The sequence below is a fragment of the Pelobates fuscus genome, chromosome 11 (assembly GCF_036172605.1).
Source record: "Pelobates fuscus isolate aPelFus1 chromosome 11, aPelFus1.pri, whole genome shotgun sequence".
Lineage (NCBI taxonomy): Eukaryota > Metazoa > Chordata > Amphibia > Anura > Pelobatidae > Pelobates > Pelobates fuscus.
In genome coordinates, this window is record NC_086327.1 from 33,939,759 (window position 1) to 33,962,170 (window position 22,412).

General features: G+C 37.9%; 1 protein-coding gene across 1 annotated transcript in view; it reads right to left on the minus strand.

Annotated features, from left to right (window-relative positions):
* The window catches only part of LOC134577544 (carcinoembryonic antigen-related cell adhesion molecule 19-like), a 411,821-nt gene extending 392,169 nt beyond the window's left edge, over nucleotides 1-19,652 (minus strand). The window contains exon 1 of the mRNA XM_063436326.1: nucleotides 19,575-19,652. Coding sequence (XP_063292396.1) covers nucleotides 19,575-19,620 — 46 coding nt within the window. The 5' untranslated portion in view covers nucleotides 19,621-19,652. The remainder of the gene's footprint in view (nucleotides 1-19,574) is intronic.
* Between the last annotated feature and the right edge of the window lie 2,760 nt (nucleotides 19,653-22,412).

Genomic DNA, 22,412 nt, shown 5'->3' on the forward strand with positions numbered 1-22,412 from the left:
AGTGTGTGTCTGTGAGTATGTGTGTATATGGGTGTGTGTGTGTCTGTAATTGTGTGTGTGTCTGTGAATGTATGTGTGTATCTGAGTATGTGTGTGCACGCGTATATATATCTGTGTGTCAGTATATATATATACACACACACGTGTATATTTTTTTTGGGGGGGTGGGAAAAGAGTTCCCACACTTTATTCCCCAGGACTTCCCTGGAGATGTCCGGATCTCCCTTGACGGCTCACGCAGAGTCGGCGCTATCTGAGTGCCGGCTCTGCTCTTAGCCTTCATGGGCTGGCGGGGAGATCAAAGATCTACCTCACCAACCCACAGCAACACGGAGGGAGGCAGGAGAGGACCCGGGGAGCTCTAGACAGCAGCTCTGCCAGGTTCCTCTCACGAGATCTGAGCATTGCCACGGTAACACTCAGATCTCGCAAGAGTTAACTCTAGCTCCGCAGGCTAGAGTTCACTCTCCACTGGACCACCAGGGATGGTACATGACAGCAAGGATCCCCCCTCCCTACATAAGGTAGGGAGGGGGGATATTTACTAATCTGCCCCCACCTCCACAATCCCTCCCAACATACAGCCCACACACACACACACAGCACATAGACACATACAGCACGCTCACACACACAGTACACTAACCGCACCCTCACAAACACACACAGCACCTTTACAAACACACAACACCCTCACACACAGCACACTAACAGCACCCTCACAAACACACACACACACAAACAGCACCCTCACAAATACACGACACCCACACACATCACACAAACGGCACCATCACACAAACGCACACATCACACAAACAGCACCCTCACACACACAGCACCCTCACACAGCACAGTAACAGGACCCTAACAAACACACAAACACCCTCACACAGCACACTACCAGCACCCTCACACACAAACAGCACCCACACAAACACCCTCACCCACATAGCACACTACCAGCACCCTCACCCACACATCCCACTAACACCACCCTCACAGCACACTAGCAGCACACACACACAGCAGTATATGTGTGTGTGTGTATATATATATATATATAGAGAATAAATATATACACATGCGGCGTGTTTGTGCTTTAGGGTGCACACCCTAATGCAATAGGCTGTGCACGCCTATGATAATAATTTATAAAGGCAAATGGACATGAAACAATTGTTTGTGGGTCATGTGGCAGAATTATAGATCTCAGTTTTGAATCTAAAACACATGAAACAATTATCTTTTTTTAAAATCACACATTTCATGAAGATAAAAACAGCTATGCCTCACTGATGATGTCTAACAAGGCTGAAACAATCATCTGGGGTTGCTGTATCTCTTGTGCAGAGAGAACTTGCTGGCATTTCGGATCTGGACTGCCCGTATGGGTGGGATCAGTCTGATATGTTTCAGAGATGTTCTCTCTGTAATGGCACAAGATGAGCTAAAACCAGCTTGAGACCTGAGCGGGGGCCCACCGAAGGGCAGGCTATTTCAGCTGCTGCCCGTTCTCAGTATACTCTTGCGACCCATTTTTTTGCTCTCCACATTTTTGAATATATCTTCAGAAAACAGCGATCCGCTGAAATGGAGCCTACATAGAAAACTGAAGACTCAAAGATCCTTTCTTAAATCTGATGAATTGAATACATACATTTACCAAGCCATATGGTAAAAATGATAAAAACAGAAAGAAAAAAAAACATTTCAAATTATTGTCTTGTTCGTATTCACATCTTGTTTGCAATACTAAATGCTTGCATCAAAATAACACCCAATAAATTCTCATCTTCACAAATTGCGTTTCTTGACTAGAACTATGCGAGTGACATTTCAGTGTTTTTTTACTACAGTGAGAATTTAAAGTGAAGGTCAAATTAAACGTAAGAAAGAACTATGCTTCTATTTCAGCTAAGTTGCCCTTAAATGTTAAAGTTACTTTGAATTTTCTCACTATTCCTACTTTTGTGAATGAGCCTGTGAGTATTCAATTTTAAATTAAAATTACCTGTTAGCGCATAAATCTCAGTGATTTTCTCTCCTTTAGAGGACATGGTGTATATTTCTTGAAGCAGCTGAGGAAGTGTACTGCTTGTAAACCAGCGAGGAACGAGACTTTATTAACAAAAAGAAAACCGAAACTAATATTACAAATCTGACCATTTCTGCTAAAGAACGACCTTCTAAAACATACTGTGGAAACCTTACATGTTCCCTGCAGAAAAAGCATAAATAGACAGCAGAATAATGATAATGTCTTTGGCAATTTATACTGAATCACACTATTGTTAAATACTAGAATTGAAACAATATTTATATGAACCTTTTTTAAAGCTGTTAGATGAGCTACAAGACGCTGATGCTGTGTAATCTCTTTAAACGTTATACTGAAAATTTACAAATTTTATGTGTTAGCTCTGCATCCCATATTCACTAAGCACCAGGTGGTGGTACAGCTACAATAGGAAATACCCATACAGAGAAGTCTTAATGATAATCCTGGTATTTCCTCTGCAAATTGTGAGAGAATTAGAGATTAAAGCCAACAAAAGGGCAAGAAAATCTTGAAAACTGTTCTACACTAATCCTGTTGGGGCAGTAAGCAATATTCAGTTTTATGCAACACATTTGCAATTTGTTTTCAATTTACAGTATAGTTACTAGACTGGATTATTTGAGGAGATAGCATATTGGTATTTTTTACTAAGCCAATTATCTTAACCCTTTTCGTGTGGGATTCTAAAACATGATATGCAAATGAGAGCTTTGTTTTATTTGCTTTATAAAAAATTAAATTGTGACCAGCTCAATGAAGTGGTCTGGATGCGAGGTCCCTCAGGTTTTAACCCTTCAGATGTAAACATAGCAGTTTCATAGAAACTTCTATGTTTACATAGCAGGGTTAATCCAACCTCTAGTGGCTGTCTTCCTGACAGCCGCTAGAGGCACATCTGCAAAATTTGCATCCAACGTGCAGAACGTCCATAGGAAAGCACTGAGAAATGCTTTCCTATGGACTGTTTGAAATCGCTTGCGGCACTTGCCGTGCATGCGCATTCCGCTCCACTCGGGAGCTGATGTCGGCGGGGGAGGAGCCCGGCGCTGGATTAAGGTAAGCTGTTGAAGGGGTTTTAACCTTCAGTGCCAAGGGAGGGGGACCCTGAGGGTGGGGGCACCCTTAGGGCACTATAGTGTCAGGAAAATGGGTTTGTTTTCCTGACACTATAGTGATCCTTTAACTGTTTATTTATCTTCCTTCTTGTTTGCCTCTCTTTACATTTATGTATCCCATATATCCAACTTTTATCTCTTTTTTTAAAAATAAAAATGTATATTCAATTTATTTATTTGAAATATGAGATTTGTAGCTAGTTCTAAAACATTAACAAATAATGTTGTGCACCACCTGCATATCTCAAGCTGGACTTTGAAAAGTATCCGGAGTACCCAGTTTCCCATGCAAATGAACACAAAGTTTGGATCAAGAAGGACCAGTAAAAAGAAACCAGAAAGTGATGCAGCATTATTTTCTGATTGCACTGTGAGGAGTTTTGTCATTTTGACCTCACCACAATCTTTTTGGCACCTACAGTGAGGGGAAAAAGTATTTGATCCCCTGCTGATTTTTAATGTTTCCCCACTGACAAATAAATGATCAGTCTATAATTTTAATGGTAGGTGTATATTAACAGTGAGCGACAGAATACCAAAAAAAAAAAAAAAAAACAGATAAATGCATTTCAAAACAGTTGTAAATTGCTTTCCATGTGAATGAGTGAAATAAGTATTTGATCCCCTATAAATCAGCAAGATTTCTGGCTCCCAGGTGTCTTTTATACAGATAACGAGCTGAGATTAGGAGCACTCTCTTAAAGGGAGTGCACCTAATCTCAGCTCGTTACCTGTATAAAAGACACCTGTAAACAGAAGCAATCAATCAGATTCCAAACTCTCCACTATGGCCAAGAACAAAGAGCTGTCCAAGGATGTCAGGGACAAGATTGTAAACCAACATAAGGCTGGAATAAGCTACAAGACCATCACCAAGCACCTTGGTGAGAAGGTGACACCAGTTGGTGCGATTATTCATAAACGGAAGAAACACAAAATAACTGTCAGTCTCCCTCAGTCTGGTATTCCATGCAAAACCTCACCTTGAGTTTCAATGATCATGAGAATGGTGAGGAATTAGCCCATAACTACACGAGAGGATCTTGTGTATGATCTCAAGGCAGCTGGGATCATTGTCACCAAAAAAACTATTGGAAACACACTACGCTGTGAAGGACTGAAATCCTGCAGTGCCCTGAAGGTCCCCCTGCTGAAGAAAGCACATGTACAGGCCGTGCTGGTGGTACACAAGCCCACTGAGCTGTTTTTCCAGCTCAAATTTAAACTTGCCGAGTCAACTATGTAACATTGTTTTTATAGTTTTTAGTTTTTCTACTTCCTGTTTATATGTCCTTTGAACTTTGAAACATGTCATGTGACCTAATTTAGGGTCAAAAGTCAAATAAGACACCATTTTCAATGTGATGATTGTTTGGACCTTATATAAACCCACTTGAAGAAGCCCTTTGTGGCGAAAGGCGTTGTGTTATAATCTAAATAAAAGTATTTTTTTCTGACTACCTTATATTTTGGTTAGTCTCTTTGATTTTAAATACTTTTATATTTTTCATTTTTTTTTTTTTACCTGGCATATCCTAACATCTGAAGCTTTTATACCATCCAAAGAATCCATGGTGGGGATTGTTCCACCCAGGAGCTTTAAACAGAGCGGTTTGTCTGCTCTGTAAAATCCTATTTTATCCAGACTTTTTTTTAATATAGAGAGCACTATGTGCCTTCTCTTGTGTTTTTATTTCATATACCCTGCACTGAAAATATCGTCAGAGGAATATCCTACATATGGGGAGTTTAAATACCACTGTATGCTGTTTTGGCATTTCTTAACCTCAGTGTTGTCTGTGACCATACTCCTTTAAGTAATTGCACCATTGGTCCACTCTGTGTGTTTTTTTCTTTCATATATGCTGATGAGAATATGACCCAAGACGTCTTGAGAATTTCTGAAGAATATACCTGTGAATTAGAGGCTTCAATTTGCCTGTTTCCCTGGTATTTTTTTCCTATTATTTATTTTATTTATTCACTTTGTTCTTTGCGCACCCTGTACTTGTTGTTTTCTGTTTTTCCAGTCCTTTGAAGGATTTTGAGGGTTACCCTTCCTTTCAGGTTTGCAGCCTTCCCCTCCCCGTTGTGATCAGTTTGGATAGCGCTGTTCCATCCCTATTTTTTCTCTATTATTAACATGTACAGGACCGTCTCAAGATTGACAATCAACATCTGAATGATTCAGAGGAAAACTGGGTGAAAGTGTTGTGGTCAGATGAGACCAAAATCAAGCTCTTTGGCATTAACTCAACTTGCCATGTTTGGAGGAGGAGGAATGCTGCCTATGACCCCGAGGACACCATCCACACTGTCAAACATGGAGGTGGAAACATTATGCTTTGGGGGTGTTTTTCTGCAAAGGGGACAGGACAACTGCACACATCGAAGGGACGATGAACGGAGCCATGTACCATCAAATCATGGGTGAGAACCTCTTTCCCTCAGCCAGGGCATTAAAAATGGGTCGTGGATGGGTATTCCAGCATGAGAATGACCCAAAACACACAGCCAAGACAAGAAAGGAGTGGCTCAAGAAGATGCACATTAAGGTCCTGGAGTGGCCAAGCCGTCTCCAGATCTCAATCCCATAGAAAATCTGTGGAGGGAGCTGAAGGTTCGAGTTGCCAAATGTCAGCGTCGAAACCTTAATGACTTGGAGAGGATCTGCAAAGACGAGTGGGACAAAATCCCTCCTGAGGTGTGTGCAAACCTGGTGGCCAACTACAAGAAACGTCTGACCTCTGTGATTGCCAAGAAGGATTTTGCCACCAAGTACTAAGTAGAAGGGGTCAAATACTTATTTCACTCATTGACATGCAAATCAATTTATAACTTTTGTGACATGCGTTTTTCTGTATTTGTTTTTGTTATTCTGTCTCTCACTGTTAAAATACACCTACCATTAAAATTATAGACTGGTCATTTCTTTGTCAGTGGGCAAATGTTCAAAATCAGCAGGGGCTGAAATACTTTTTTTCCCTCACTGTAGCTATCTGCTTTCAGAAAGACTTCAACTTCCAGACCATGCTAATAAGACTCATAATGTTGAAACTGTAGTCCATGGCTCATTTGTGTTAACTATTCCAACTGGATTATTACCCATGCTATGTTTAAAACAGTGTCCATTACTAAGAATAAGTGAAAAATGCAGAATGAAGTGTAAAACAAAATTACCGTCTGTGCTCGTTTGCATGTCAAGCTATGAACTCTGGGATAGTTGTGGAAACTTGATTTCTTTGGTGCCTAAGAAATATTAGAGCAGCAGAAATGTATTGTTACAGATGTGACTGTTTCTTAAAATGTTTTCCTTGATTCTTTATAAATGTTAAAAAAAAAGTTTCCATTGTCTACTCAAACCACAGTTCTTAAATAATAATGTAGGACAAATACAAGTGGCATGCGTTTGGCGATGCGATTGGCTAATCATCAAGTTTACAGTGCAGAAGGAGGGGAAGTGGGGCAGTTGTGTAAGTATTTCAGCATTATCCAGATGAATCAGTGTTTTTTAAAACACATTTGTCTTTACATTTTAAAACAATGCAAAAATTAGGTCTAACTGACTTTGAACTATGTGTATTACAAAAAGTGAGAAAAGAAAATAATAAGAAAACCAACATTCATAGTGCCTTCTTACAAGAATTTAACTGCAAAAAATACCTCTAATGACTGTTCATTTCATCCCTGATATATAAAAAAAATATAAAAAAACAAACAAACATAGTGTGATCTGATACAATATTGTCTTTAGAATGGAACCTAGAATAACCAGTCACTTGTTTGAGAGACATGAGCAGGATCTGTAGAATATATTTTATAGAGCCCATCCTGGGCTACACAATACGTTTTTAGGTGGTTGGTTACCATTGAAGAAAGGATAGAAGCTCTGTGTGCAATATTTTTTTTTTTATTAAAATACATATAATGAATAATCATTAAAATTGGTATAGCTAGCAAAAGAGGAAAGTCCACTCTTTACAGACAGAGATAACACCAAGTGGATATGTCCACATCTGGAGGTGCTCAAAACCTTCTCTATACATGTCTGTTCTGTGCTTAACTTGACACATTTCCGTATGTTCCTTATGTGTCTTAAATAGAATGCCATTTACTGATAACTTTGGAATCAAGCACTGAAGGTAGCTGAACCTTTTCCCAAGGCAGCTTGTACATGATGTAGCATTATGGCTGTGTGTGTATATACACATAATAGAATAACAATTTGTCATGTGTGCAAATTTAACCACAAAACTGTCTGTTGAAAATTTTCAGTCTGGACCTTTGAAGAAGTCTTGAAGAAGACTTCCCTTTCAATATAAGCGAAAGTTAGTTATGAAGACTTCCCTTTCTATATCAATGAAACTTAGTGATGATAAATTAACACCTCTTTCTCATAATCGTTATATATGTAATCAGTTACAAAATATGTTTGAGAAATGTGATTGATTTCATGATGACAATGTGATATGAACATCTGATGACACTTTTACTTTCTGTCCAAAAAAAAAAATTGAATTTCTTCAGGACAGTATGGCAATGAACAGTAATGTTTCCTAACAAGAATAAGCCTCTAAACTAATCTGGAAGAATCTGAAATTACATTCATTGTGAATGTGTTTCTCATCTATAACAATGTACAGTAGTGTATGTGTATAAGTTACCTTGGGAAAAGGTTCAGCTACTTTTATCATTAGTGTATAGTATACACTACAATTATATACTAGATTATTTAGCCGGACACTGGAGTACACAGAGCGGAACACCCAGACGACCTAAATATAACTGGAGACACCGACGCTCCGCGACTTTCCTGGAGGCACTGACAGATCAAGACCCACAAGCCCATGCTACCAAACAGGACATTGACAACCTCCTGAGGGACCTGCAACAAATGTCAGCGGACGCTATAGACGTGGTCCGCACCGATGTGCAGGCATGGAAAGCTCATACGCAAGCCACCGAGGACACAGTTCTGACTGCATAATTATGTTATATCTCAACTTACGCTGTAAATACTGCGTGTTTTTTCTCAACCTGTCTCAATAAACCAAAGATTGACAAAAAAAAAGAACAAAGAGAAAAGAATAATCAATTCATGGATGCTAAATATCTCCTGAAAGTATAATGTCTATATTTCTCTAAATATTGCCATTGTTTATTTCATATCTACAGTATAACTATTGTTTATTGACTTGTGTAGGACAAAACATTTTGGTTCTCTTAAAGCACTTTGGCAGAAAAAGAAAACATTTGGACAGAAGTTAATTTATATCACTGTTCGTTTTTGGTGAATTTCGACAAGGAAAAAAAGAAATTCAGAAAAGCCATTTGGACAGCCAGAATAGCAGGAAAAAAAAAACTATAAACCTGCTGACAAGCAAAAATGGCTACAATATATTGACTGGCCTAATGGCTACGCAAGTTCAACTATTTTTGCAATTTCCAATTCTGAGTTGACACAATTATATTATTGGATAGACTACGCTTTCAAAACATTATTTAAAATATTATTCTCATTAATTTTCATTTACGTTTTATTTACAACTTTTCTCTTTTTTTTTTCATTATCACTTATTCACATTTGGTCACATTGTCAATATTTCTTGTCTTTTATTATTCATCCAAATAGGATATTTTTTTTATGTTATTACATTCCATTTTTTGTCCTTTTATCCTAAATTTGGAATGCAGGGGTCAATACCAGCCAAAAATCATCTTGGCAAATCTATGCTAACCCGCCCACATTCATAGCAATGGGCAAGTTCAAACGAAACACAGCCATTATCATTAGATTCTAAGTGATTATTACATAGAGCTACTGTCTAGTGTTTGGTCGCGAAGCTGTGTGTATATTTTTCTTATATTGGGGGGATCAGACTTAGCTTTATTTAAGGGGTGCCCTCAAAAGCACAGTAGGTTTAGTATTATACCTATTTTTCTGATACTCACTATTCTGATCCTATTAAGGGAGGGCTAATAGGGAATTTCCCTTCTCACTTACTAACCTTAACACACGAGCTGCATTTCCTCACAGCTCGATCTACACTAACAGTTACTTTGTAACAACCTATACTATCAGGAAAGAATTTGATACTTTATACCAGTGTTCCCCAACCCAGTCTTCATGGACCACCAACAGTTCAGGTTTTGTCAGTATCCCCATTGGAATAAAATAGGGAAATACATACATCCTGGACTGGGTTGGGGAACACTGCTTTATACCATCTTTCACTGCCTTTTAACACTGGCAAATCAACGATCACAAATGCAATTAGCATAAGAGGTTCAATTTTATTGGTCTCAGTTATTTTTTAATTGATTTTAGTGAGGTACGCACCTTTGTCCTTTTTTTTTCTTTTTCTTTGTTTTGCTTCTATTTAGTTCACCTATTTAGTTTAGGGGTTATCCTCCATTTTTTGTGTCCTGTTTGAAAAACTGTCTTCTCCTCTCCCTCTTTTTTCCACCTCTACAGTATAACTATTATTAATTGACTTGTGCAGGGCAAAACATTTTGGTTCTTCCAAAGCACTTCGGCAGAAAAATAAAATTATTTTGACAGAATTTAATTCAGATCACTGTTTGTCGCTTTGGCTGAATTTCAACAAGGAAAACAAATAGAGAAAGGCATTTGGACAGCCAGAATAGCAGGAAAGAAAAGAGACTAAGAACGTGCTGACATGCATAAATGGCTACAATATATTGCCTGGCCTAATGGCTATGCAAGTTCAGCTATTTTTGCAATTTCCAATTCTGAGTTGAAACAATTCTATTATTGTATATCTGGATTTTAAAAATGCAGGACATTAGAGAACTAACTTTTTTTTATCTTGCATTAATGAAAAAATGGTGGCAGGAGGGGGTGGGGCCTGGCTCTGAAGAAAGATGACTTTTTAAATATTTCTTGCCTCTCCGCTTTGTTTATATTTGAGCAATAATCCCACTATATCTGCTCAGAATGGAAAAAACTAACAGACCCTCCAACTGCCAGAAGGCTGCTGATTCCAACAAGGGGACTCTTACCCCATCTCTCCACCAATACCTTTCAACCCCAGCAGATCTGGCGTCCCAACCAGTTTCGGAGGAGTCCTCTGAAGACCAGAGTGATATCTCACCTCACCATGCTTCTCTCCAGAGGACCAGTCACTGACATTGGAGGTGAGGGACTGGATTCCCCTGCTACGAGCCTTGCCGACTTGCCCTGACCTGGTGGCCGCTAACAGTAAGCTCCAGACCTCGCTCAGAGCCAACATGCTCCAAGATGACCTGCACGGCCTGAATGACCGAGTGGGCTGCCTGGAGGCAACATGCGACATGCTCCAGACAGATCAGACATTCACCCCTGAAACATCCGAATGGCAGGAGGAATACTTGCGAGGGCTTCACATGAGGATTTGGATAACCGGGGACGGCGTAACAACTTGCAGCTGCGAGGTCTTCCTGACTCTGAGGAATCCCATGCGTAACTGTGCACTACCTTGGAGGTAATCTTCAATGGGCTTCTTTCCAGGGACCCATCAACTAAAATAGCATTCATCAGTACCCTGTGCCCGAGAGGCCTGCCAGAGGCTCCACCATGGAATGTGATCTGCTTCCTTGAGGCTTTTGCAGAACGGGAGGCTATCCTACGAGCCACTAGTGATGCTGGCATGATTTGCCACCTTCAATCTGAACTGCAGCTCATCCTGGACCTCTTGCCAGTCCCGCTTCACTACTGAAGGATTCTGATGACTCTCATGCGAGCCTTACGGTCGAATGGGGTCTGATATAGATGGCTCTTCCCAACTGGACTCTCTGTGACCAGCCCTGATGACCCTCTGGTGCTAAGATCCCATGCCAACCTGGTTCATTTGGGGACCTTGATCTCTGTCCCACCAGTAAACATGAAATGATCGGACCCAACTTAGTTTTACTTGCCAGCAAAAGGACGGATGACTGCCCTTCCACAGATTACTGCCAGAACCCGCCAGATTACTGCCAGAACCCCTGCATACCTGAGGATTTATGACAGTCACACACCTTGAAATTTACCACCGATACTACCTATGGCCGAGCTCCATGTGGCTACATACTCCAGTTGCAGGTTCGTACTCCAACCTACATCTAACTCCCCCTCTCCTTGTCTATGCTTCCCCCCTTCCCTTTGATCTCCCCCTCTTTCATTTATTTCCTCTAAGCCCCCCATTGCTTCTTTCTTTCCCACTTTCCCCCTCTCTTCATTCCATCCCCCTTCCTTCCCCTCTCTCCCTTATCCCTCTCTTTTCCCCCTCTTAACCACATCAAATCACCACTGTCTGTCTGCCTGCTTCTGAGATGTACTAACCTCCTCACAGCTGACCCATGAACTGCTCAAGCAAACGTACAAGCACTAACTTCACTTCGAATACCACACCTTTATCAGCTTAGCACCATGAATTGGCTCCTACAGTTACGGGCACAGGAAACTGACATATGACTCTCTGGCTTGTTGTTTTTTTTTTTTTTAACTGGCTCCTGACGCACAACTCGCTTGGCCAATATCTCCATGGGGCAATCACCATTAATGGCACAAAGATACTCCTTAATGGTCAGGATGATACTGGTACTGGTGTACTGTTCCTACTGTTTATTACAAGTTAATTGTCTTTATAGTTTAGTTTTATGCCTGTCTGGTAATGCCAAGGTCTTTATTTTCATACCTGGCTGCTTAATGCTTGATATCACCAAAACTAGCTACCGTGCACGTCATATCCTGTCTTAACATATACTTAGACGCACACTCCCCTACAACCTGGAGGTGATGTCCATAAATATATGTTGTGCACCCATGGAGACAAGTACACCGCTGCTCATAACATAGAGGCCTACCACTGCCACAACTGCCACATCTACCCCCTTTTTATTTCTATTTTTATTCCTTTCCAAACCCCTTAATTGCTCCACCCTTGACGCAATACTCACATATCCAATATCACCGTGATACATGTATTATTCACTGCAATAATGCACTGTCATGATCAGGATGATGCTTATATTGATGTACTACCCCTACTGTTTACTTTAAGTAGAATGTTCTTATGGTTTAATTTCATACCCAACAGCCCAAAGTCTGACTACGCTATAATCAGATACTGAGCACGCCATATACTGTCTTAACGTGTACTTAGACGCACCTCGCTAACACTCCCCCACAGTCTGGAGGTGATACCAAATGATGCACTACCTAAGAATGACACTGTGATGGATCTACCAATCACTGCACATTGAATCTCATGGTTAAGATGGTGCTTATATTGCTCTACTGTTCCTCTTGTTTATTATGAGCTAAATGTTCTTATGGTTTTTATACGTACACTGATATCACTGTTGTTCAAGAGCCTGTACTTTTATTACTTTTATATCGCACAATGTTAGTTACTGTTATATGGGCCCTGCACTTGACCCCCATTTGCTTACCTTTTGTGTGACACCACTTCCTAGGCACTTGATGAAACACTGTTTTGGCAAAACGCGTTGTGGTTTGTTTTAATTACTACTGTATTATTAATATTGGCCATTTTTATCTTTTTGAACCATATACTTTTTTTTTTACTTTTATTTATTTATTTTTAACCTGGTCATATATCTACATCTTCGGAGATCAACTCACCAAAGAATCCCAGGAGGGGATTATTCCACCTATGCCTTAAAAATTTAGCAATTAAATGTGAGTATAAGAACTTTTATATTACTGTCTATTTTAAACTGGTTTTATACAGAGATCACTATTTCTCCTTGTCTTTTTCTTTTGGGACACTTTATCTCTGTGAAATTTGTTGGAAGTATCATCACCTACATCCTACCAGTGGGAGATCAACACCACTGAATGTGAATTACACCAGAGCTTGTACTAGCTCCATAATATGTGAGAAGGACTTTTATAAATTGGATACTACTTATTATTTGCTTGTGGCCTACTATGCTATTGTGGGTTCTTCTTTTTATGCTTAAAACGGACTGAAGTAGCAGCATTCTCCTTGATCCCCACAATAAAGCAACTGAAATAAGATCTTTATTATAGCATTCGCTGTACCTCAAAGTTTGCACTTTTTATCTTTTGTTTTATTGTTTTAAAATATTGGACTTTTATTGTTTCTGATTAGAAGTGTTTTTTTATTGCCTTTACTTTTTGGTATTTTTATCATTAAAATTCATTATCCATTTTAGGCGCAAAAAAATAATAATATTAAAAATATCAATTTTAGGCTCAACCTATCTTTGTTCTATTGTTTACACCCTTCCCTTGGAGGTTTGTGAGGAAGCCCCATATTTTAGGTTTGCTGCCTTTACTCAGTAAAAATAACTTTCTTGTTGGTCACCCATTACAATGCCTGATTCTACCCAGCTATATAAGCTTATATTTTCTATATTATGCTTGAGTATAAGAATATTTAAATTTTTGAGAATCTGATAATTTATCCTCATTTTCTTTTTATTTTCAACCATTCCTTCCACATATCAACAAGTATTTTGTTATTCATATTGTGATATTAGGATTTAATTCTACATTACCATATCAAATATTAGAGTTTTTTTACATTAGAAGATATTTTTTTGATTTTGTACCAGGCTTTTTGTGCAGAAATTTCAAGTTGTGTCATATAGATATGGAACATAATATTGGCTTCATATATATGTTTCATTATATGATATCCCATTCCTCCCTTTTTTATATTTAATGCAAGTATATTAATATTTATCTTTGGCTTCTTTCCTTGCCAAATAAGTTAATTGTATTAGAAAAAGCCAGGGATCTTGAAATCTGAACAGTAAATGTCTAAATAGATATATACACTTAGGTATAATATATGAGTTTCTCACATTTATTCATTTATTCTACCTCTAAAGAAAGTTCAACATTCCTCCAGTTGTTTAACATATGATTTGTTAACTTTAATAATATAATAAAATTACTTTATGCCACATATTTGATTGAATAAGTTATTATTATACCCAAGTAGTTAGGATTTCTAGTAACCCAATTAAGTTTGTAATTTACCTGTAGATTTTGTTTGATATAGGATGGCACATTTTTTGTTATAATACTTGTCTTTTGATATTTATTGTGTAATTGGATAAGCAAGAGTAATTTGTCATTATTTTTATTAGTTCCTTCATGGAGTTTTCAGGATCTGTAATTGTTAACAGGACATCATCAGCATATACACTAATTTTGAAGTCATCATGAGGCATAGAAAAACCTTTTATAACTTATCTTATCTGTATTGCTACAATTTCAATAATTATAATGTACAGAAGAGGGGAAAGTGGACATCCTTGTTGAGTTCTGTTACTTAATGTAAACCATTCTGCTCTGAGGTTCTTGCAGTTTGTTTCTCATAAAGAGAATGTATAGCATTAATAAAAAAAAAATCCATAAGCTTCTAGCACTTGAAACATGAAGTCCCAATCCACACAGTCAAACGCCTTCTCTGCATCTACAGCAATTGTAATTAGAGGTGTTGGATCTTTTTCCAATTGATCTTTTATATTAATTATTCTTATAAAGTTATTATACTATGATCTGCCTTCTATGAAGCCTGTTTGATCGTACTAAGTTTCACTCTCTTCTTTCAACACTATTGCTTCATTATGAATCAATGATCCTGCTTTGTTTTCGAGATTATTTTAGTGCATTACTTATACACATAAATGTTGCTATGGGTGGGCTTAATGGACTATATCTCCAAATATGGGCCTCTAAAGCCCCAAATCTCTTCCGGCAGTGTACTGGGGGCAACAAGGGAATAGTTTTGCTTATTCCAACAGACTGACTGCTTCCCAAAACAGCTGCCTTATGCAAAAAAAAAAAACATTGGTGTTACACAGCTCTCTGCATACTGCTACTTCATCCCCTTATTGCTGTGCCAATAAATCAAGTGTTTGCATGCAAACGTACCTGCTAACTTGGAACTTAGTGACAGACAGCTTGGACAGAATGATTGACACCATGGGGCCAATGGCTGTTTGCAGGTCACTGTTGCTTAGCTACAGAGGGGTGAGTAGGAGGAGAGCATTTACCAGACTCTGTGTGAGCCTATTGCACAGTACGCTGCTATGCATAGTGGGAGTAGCTTCTTCCCCAACTCTCTCTGCACACCAGCAGTGTACTACTGATGGTGTTAGAGAGAGCAGCTCAGAAGCATATACATGGTATAATTAGTAGAAAATCAAATGTAATATAACTGGGATACTGCCAATAACAATTGTATGTCTCCTTCTGCTACCTTATTCATTAGTTTCTGTAAAATATTGTGCTGCAAACAAGTATGAACTACACTTAACATAAAACGAAGCAAGCCACTTATTCTGAAACTTTCTGTATTTTGGAAATTAATCAGGCTTGCTGAACATAATGTAACTAATTCATAACTATTTACTTTTTACAATTTCTACATTGCTGTAATATTCTATTTTGCTATAATCTAATTTTAAAATGCCCAGATAGCACATCACTATGAACTTTTATTGCTAATTGCAGTCTGTGATACATTCATATGCAACCACATAACTGTCAATTTTTTGCTGTGGAGCTCTATGATACACTCACAGACACCCACCTTACTATGAGCTTTTATTGCTATGCAACTCTGGGATACACTCATATATACTGCAAATTATTGTAAGTTTTATTGGGGCGGAGCTCTGGGATACATTCACACACACACACACACATTGCACATTTTTGTAAATCTTCTTCACACCAAGCCTTATGTGCATTTTTGTGATGGCAATTTGTACTCAACAGACTAATGTTTCTATATTTCACAGGTGCATTTTTTGAAAGTTAATTGATTTGCCTCCAGTGGTGTTTTTGTAATCTAGCAATGTCCCTGCTTATATGTTATATCTGTTCGTAATTTGTAATATAAATATCTGGCTACATGGTGAACTTGGAATTCAGTACTGAAGGGGAGAGGCCAACACCACACATGCCAACACCACACGCACAACTTTCCATTTTTCTGTCCATAGATCAATACAAAGCCAATGCAATTAATACTTGAAAATTAGTGTTTCTGGTGTGCATGACACATAACTAATCTTTTAGTTTTGCTTGCTTTGTGATTATTAAGCTCCAATAGCTGCACTCTTTCTAGTTTGCAGACCATGTTACTTTTTGTCTGTAGAAGAGGAGGAAGTATCTTGTTATTAAAAGAGAATGGAACTGACAGTTTTTTTTTTTTTAAAGGGACACTGTAGGCACCCAGACCACTTCAGCTAATTGAAGTTGTCTGGGTGCTGTGACCCTTTTGCACTTTGGAACTGCAATGTTTACATTGCACCTCTAAGTCTGCCTCTAAAGAATATCCTTGCTCACTCCAAATACAATCCTGAGTACTCGATTGGTTCTAGACATCTACGATCCGATGTGGGATCTCGAGATGTCTCACATGTTCCTATATGTCTCATAAAACCACTCAGTTTGGACCCACCAGGAGTAAGGTCTTATTTCCTATCAATGATAGGATTACATGTAATTCAACCTTTGTGGTATATCTTCTAACCTGTAAATGTGGCTTACAATATGTGGGCCAAACCCCAAGTTCTCTTAAGGTTTATTTTAGGGAACACAGATATGCAATTTTGCACAAAGATAAGAAGTCATCAGTGGCACCTCATTTTCTATCCACACATAACAGTAACCCTCAGGAACTTTCGGTTATCGGTATTAAACTTATACCAAAAAGGGTAGATACTGCTAAACAAAAAGAGTCCTTATAGGTGCCAAGTCCAAATGGATATATTTACTTAATACCCTAACCCCTCATGGGCTCAATGAAGAATTGGATTAATTGTGCCTTTAAGGTATTAGATTGCATTAAACAATGTAGGTTTCTCTCACTCAGACAGTGTCCCCTCTCCTCCCCCCCCCCCCGCCCCTTCTTTATCATCCCTCTTTTTAAACAAATAATTAAGATTGCTGTGTTTGTCCCCTCTATGTTTTTCATTTAGGCATCACTTATTTTGTGAGGACTGGAAATACAAGTATTGTTTATAATGGTCTGGTATGTGTCTTAATACTACTTCCTATTAATAAGGTGCCAGGCTATTTATATTTATTTGCATAACATCTTCTTATCTGTGCATTTATGTTTTTTATTGTTTTATTGATCATTCTACATCTGAGATATGTTTTATGATTAGAGATTCCTTTGTTAATAGATTTTTTATTTTTCTACATATTTTCTTATGCTGCCTTTAGTTTATGGGTATGGGCATGGACTGTTGTCTTGACAAAGTCTCAGTTAAGAGACGAACTGCATAGCCATTTTTTGTCCACATGTCACAACTCTACACTGCTCCTTGAAGCCAGCCGCGATCTTTTTTGAAAGTTACGGCCCCGGCTTACCACGTGTGCCCTAGCCTGTTGTGTTTCCCCATCAGGACACGGTAAATGTCCGGCTGACTGCACGAGCCTCTACACCTCTCATCTCAGCATACCATGCCTGGTCACTATGTTCATTTGGGGTTGAGCTCGCTGGGCACTTTCATTTCTACCATCACTGTTCATCTGTGTTCGACTACTCATCTACGATACGGTATCTGGATCTGTGGAGGGGGGCCCCTATCGATAAGTACTTTCACTCTATCTATCTACATACACAGGTTTTCACATTTTATACTGCTGTGGTTTGTCTTATTTATTTCATTGATTTAACAGGTTGTATATTCATTGGTGATATTCAACAATATTGTTGATATACCCATAATCCTTCATTCTTTGGTCATTCATTTACTTTTGACTAAACTACCTGTTATATTTATAATCATATTTCTCTGATAACTTATTCATTGTCTCATGTTGCTATATTCCTAATTTTAGTTGTTTTGACGGCATTACCGATACGAATGCTGTGATAATAATAATATTTATCAGTTTTAGAAAGTGTTTTTAATACCTTGGAGCAGTTTGTGTGTGTTGTATATTAGGTTTAATTCTTTATTTACTTCTATAGTAATACATTTTATGTTATGTATTAATTATATGGATTCTCTAATTTTATCTTTTGACTCATATTAGGAGCACTCATACTTTTATATATTATCTAGTATAATAACACATTTATATAATTGTCAGCTGGGCTTCAATAATAAACAAAGCTGGTTTGAGATAGAAACACAAGGAATGAATAAAAAAATAAAAAAATAAATAAAAAATAGAACAAATCATCTTAAACTGTCACCACAAACCTTTACCAACTATTGAAAGTTATATTTAAAAAAAAAAAAAAAAAAAAAAATCTAGCAGAGGTATGGGAGGATAAAAAAAAACAAATTCTGAGTTTCAAATCTAATTTGTATGGGTTATTAACAATGGAGGCTCTAGAAGTTAATCTAGAAATCCTAGACTTGCCAAAATGGAAAAGCAGTTATATTGCTTATATAGATCAAAAATACAAAGATTCAAATATAAAATGATTCACTAGTTTAATTGATGAATGTAAGTTACCTTTTTCAGAATTGTTTAATGACTTAAGAGTAAAGTTTACATTAACACATAATTTGGAGACAAAGAAAACACCTTTTTAAAAATGTTGACAGAATATATTTAAATATGATAAAGTACATAGAATCTTCTCGAAAGCTGTAACTCTTGTTAAAATAATACATCAGAATAAAACAATTGCAGCTTTAGCCACTTGGTTATTAAGATCCCTTATACTGACTGGTTTGCCTCAATAAATAATGTGAGAAACGCAATATACTGTTTATATCGGCAAAAAAAATCCACTTCAAATTAATGAATAAGTGCTATCTAGTCTCTTCTAAAGTCATAAAAATGTTCCCCAAACTTTGCTTGTTTTCTGTGACTTTTGTATTTGAAAGATTATTTATGCACAGATTTGTCATGTCTTTCTTTTTTTGTTTGATTGTTTATATATATATATATATAAATGAATAAATAAATAAAACAGTTAGAGCTTAGTAAGCAATGTCATCATTTTAAACAACAATGAAAGTCATATAGACCATATACTATCAAGTTCAGTAAAATGTGCACTTGTATCATGAATTATGACAGCAAACAGGTGGACAATGGAGTCAAAAGACACCATTTTAAATCTATATTTAATAAATCGTAAATATGCAAATTAAATCTCAATATTGACCATGTCTTCAAACACAGTTGGAATATAACCTACTGTATAGAGAAATATGAATAGTAGGATATAATTGATTAATCTAAAAATTACGTTTAACAAAACATTTTATAAAAAGATAAAGAAAGAAGCCTTTTTAGTGTGTCTAATTCTTATTCACACTGGGAATGTTCTGCATTAAAATCAAACACAATAAATTTGAATATTCATAATGTGCATCTACCTAGAACTAAAGAAGTGACACTGTGTATTCAATATTATATTTAATATTACCTGTTAATGCATACATCCCACTGACTGTCACTCTGTTCCAGGACATTGTATATATTGTCCACTGCAGATGAGGAAGAGTACTGATTGTAAACAAGGGAGGAACTGGCAATTTATAACAAATACTACACTATTTCTTAAACGTCACTTTCATTTAAGAAGGAGCTTCTGAGGCATCCTATGAAAAGCTTACATGTCCTCCCCAGAAAAGGACACAAAGCTAATATAAGCAGTCATTTGTTTTTCAAAACTGAGCAGTGAATGAAATGGCTAACCCGACCTGTTAAAGACATCAGTGGACATAAAATAGAAGAGGTAGAGGGCACATCTATCATTCTCATTACATCTTCCTATTTGAGGATATTTTGTAGTGGCAATATTGTGAATGACAAAATCTATTAAACTTTTGGACACAGGACTTTATTGTACATTAACAAACAGGTATACAGATTTTCAGAAACAGGCTTACACACAGACATAGACATACACAGACATACACATACAGGAACACACAAAAATACACACAGGCAGACTCTAAAAAAATATTTTTTAATTCTCCTTACCTGAAATAAGTGCCAGCAACTGCAAGTCTTTCCCTCTGTGTCACATACAAAGTGAATAGACAGGAAGCCACTGGACCTAGCACTTCTAGCCCCCAGAATTCTGGTCCATTGCTACCATGCTCCTCGCCTGCCCAGTCTCCTCATTTAGTCTCGACCAAGAGCTCATGCAGCACACCGTGCATTTTCATGTGCTAGTGTACTGCTTCTGCTTTAAGAGACTGGAGCAGAACAGAAATGTACCTGTCTTAGTTCTGCCACTAAACACAATGTCTGAACACTACTCCAGACTACAGGGCGCCACAATCGCTAAGATATATATTAATACATTAGTACAGGAGAATCCCATAAATAAATAACAGTAGGTGGAAATCCAAAAAAAAGTCCACTTTATTGAGAACAGTAACAATGCAATAGTGCAACATGCACAATGTATGCAAAAATATAAGATAATTAAATATACAGCCAAATTGGCCAAGAACCCCTAAGGATAGCAGTTATGAACTTACAGAAGACTTCAAATATAGTAAGGTGCCAAGTGCTAAAGTGCATAGATGCAAAGTGCTTAATATTGCTGCTCCAAGAGCTGGAAACAGCACTAGACACACCAATACTACAAAATAAAGTGCTTACAGAAGACAAAACTGCTATACCGAAAATGCAGGGATCTTGTAGATGCTCAACGCGTTTCGTCAGTATCGACTTCCTCAGGAGCTTGCTGAATTCTCGCTGGTCCTCTTCTTCTTTTAAATCTGCCGGTCTGGCCGCCATTCAATGGTCGCGCATGCGCAGATCGTGCCGTACGCACCGTCATACGTAATGACGTGCGGCCGGTCGATGTGCGCATGCGCCAACCAAGCTGGAACGCAAATAAACTTTATGTATAATATACACAGCCACATAGCGAGCAACCTCTATTTAGGAGCGCTCGATATTAATGCGGGCTGTATTCACAGACCTACCTAATATACAATCTTTAATGTGATACATATGCAGCATCCTTAAAAAATGCAAATTGGACCAGGAGAAATAGAGAAATAGAATTGGCCAATAGGACCAAAAGATTATTTAATTTATATGCAATTATAAAATGATTACTCAGGGGACACCACAATAAGAAGGGGGAGCTCAATACCCGAGAGGTACCAACGCTGGGTATCGGATGAAACACCCATCACAATGCTTCGCATGGGTATTGGTAACATGGACTGCCCTGAGCTGTCTTTACAGTTAACTACCCAGCCTCAGTCATCTCAGCCCTGAACCACATAGACTAAGCATTTATGTCAGTTATAACCTGCTAATCTATGGTCATTTAAGCTGACACCTGCTCCTAGTGATTCACTACACAGTATGACTAGAAAGCCCACACTTCACCTAATGATACCCAGACCACATAAGCGTAGCACAACCTATATACAAACAACCTTTTTACAGTCACCTTGGCAGCAGAGTTTGTCTTGATTAAGCTATATACCTGACTAGCTATTTCTTTTATCATTTAAAGCATATAGTCTATCTTATAAAGCGTGTTTTTACAAAGCAAAGCGCATACTCAGTAATCAAACTCATTAATAATGCATATCACTGAAGCAGATACGCAAAATCTATTAGCATATAAATATTCGTTACGATCTTGTTTAAAATATGTTTTAAGCCTGTTTTTTTGTATCTTTTAAAAAGTGCAATTGTCCCTCATGTCATGACACTGCATACGAATGTTTAACCACATTAAGCTTGCTAACGCTGTCGTGGCTATGCAAGCCTGTATGTTATTCCTTTATTTCACAGCAAAATAAAGAATTTAATAAACTCAAAGTCTAGCACGGTCCACATAAACAAAGCTTAAGTGTATGTGGGCTGCAAAAAAAAAAAAAAAAACTTTTCATAGAAACGTAGGTTTATTTTTATACTGCACCCCCCTCTACTAAATCCCAGTCAGAAGGGTATTGCACAAACTCCTACAGCATGGGTTGTATTGCAAGTTGGAGAAGTGTAGCTTCGACCAATCTCAGGTAAACTTTCTTGGTTACGTTATTTCTGGAGAGGGGTTTAAGATGGACCCTGTTAAACTCCAATCTATCTTGGATTGGCCATTGCCCAAGGGACTCAAGGCCATTCAGAGGTTTATCGGATTCTTGAATTACTACAGGCACTTCATTAAGGGGTATGTGGCGAAACCGACCTCGCCACGTGTCCTTGGAGGGGGCTGATTGCCCACCTCTTGCCTTTGGACTATGGACCAGACTTTATGGAAATGTGATACCCCAGATAGCCATAC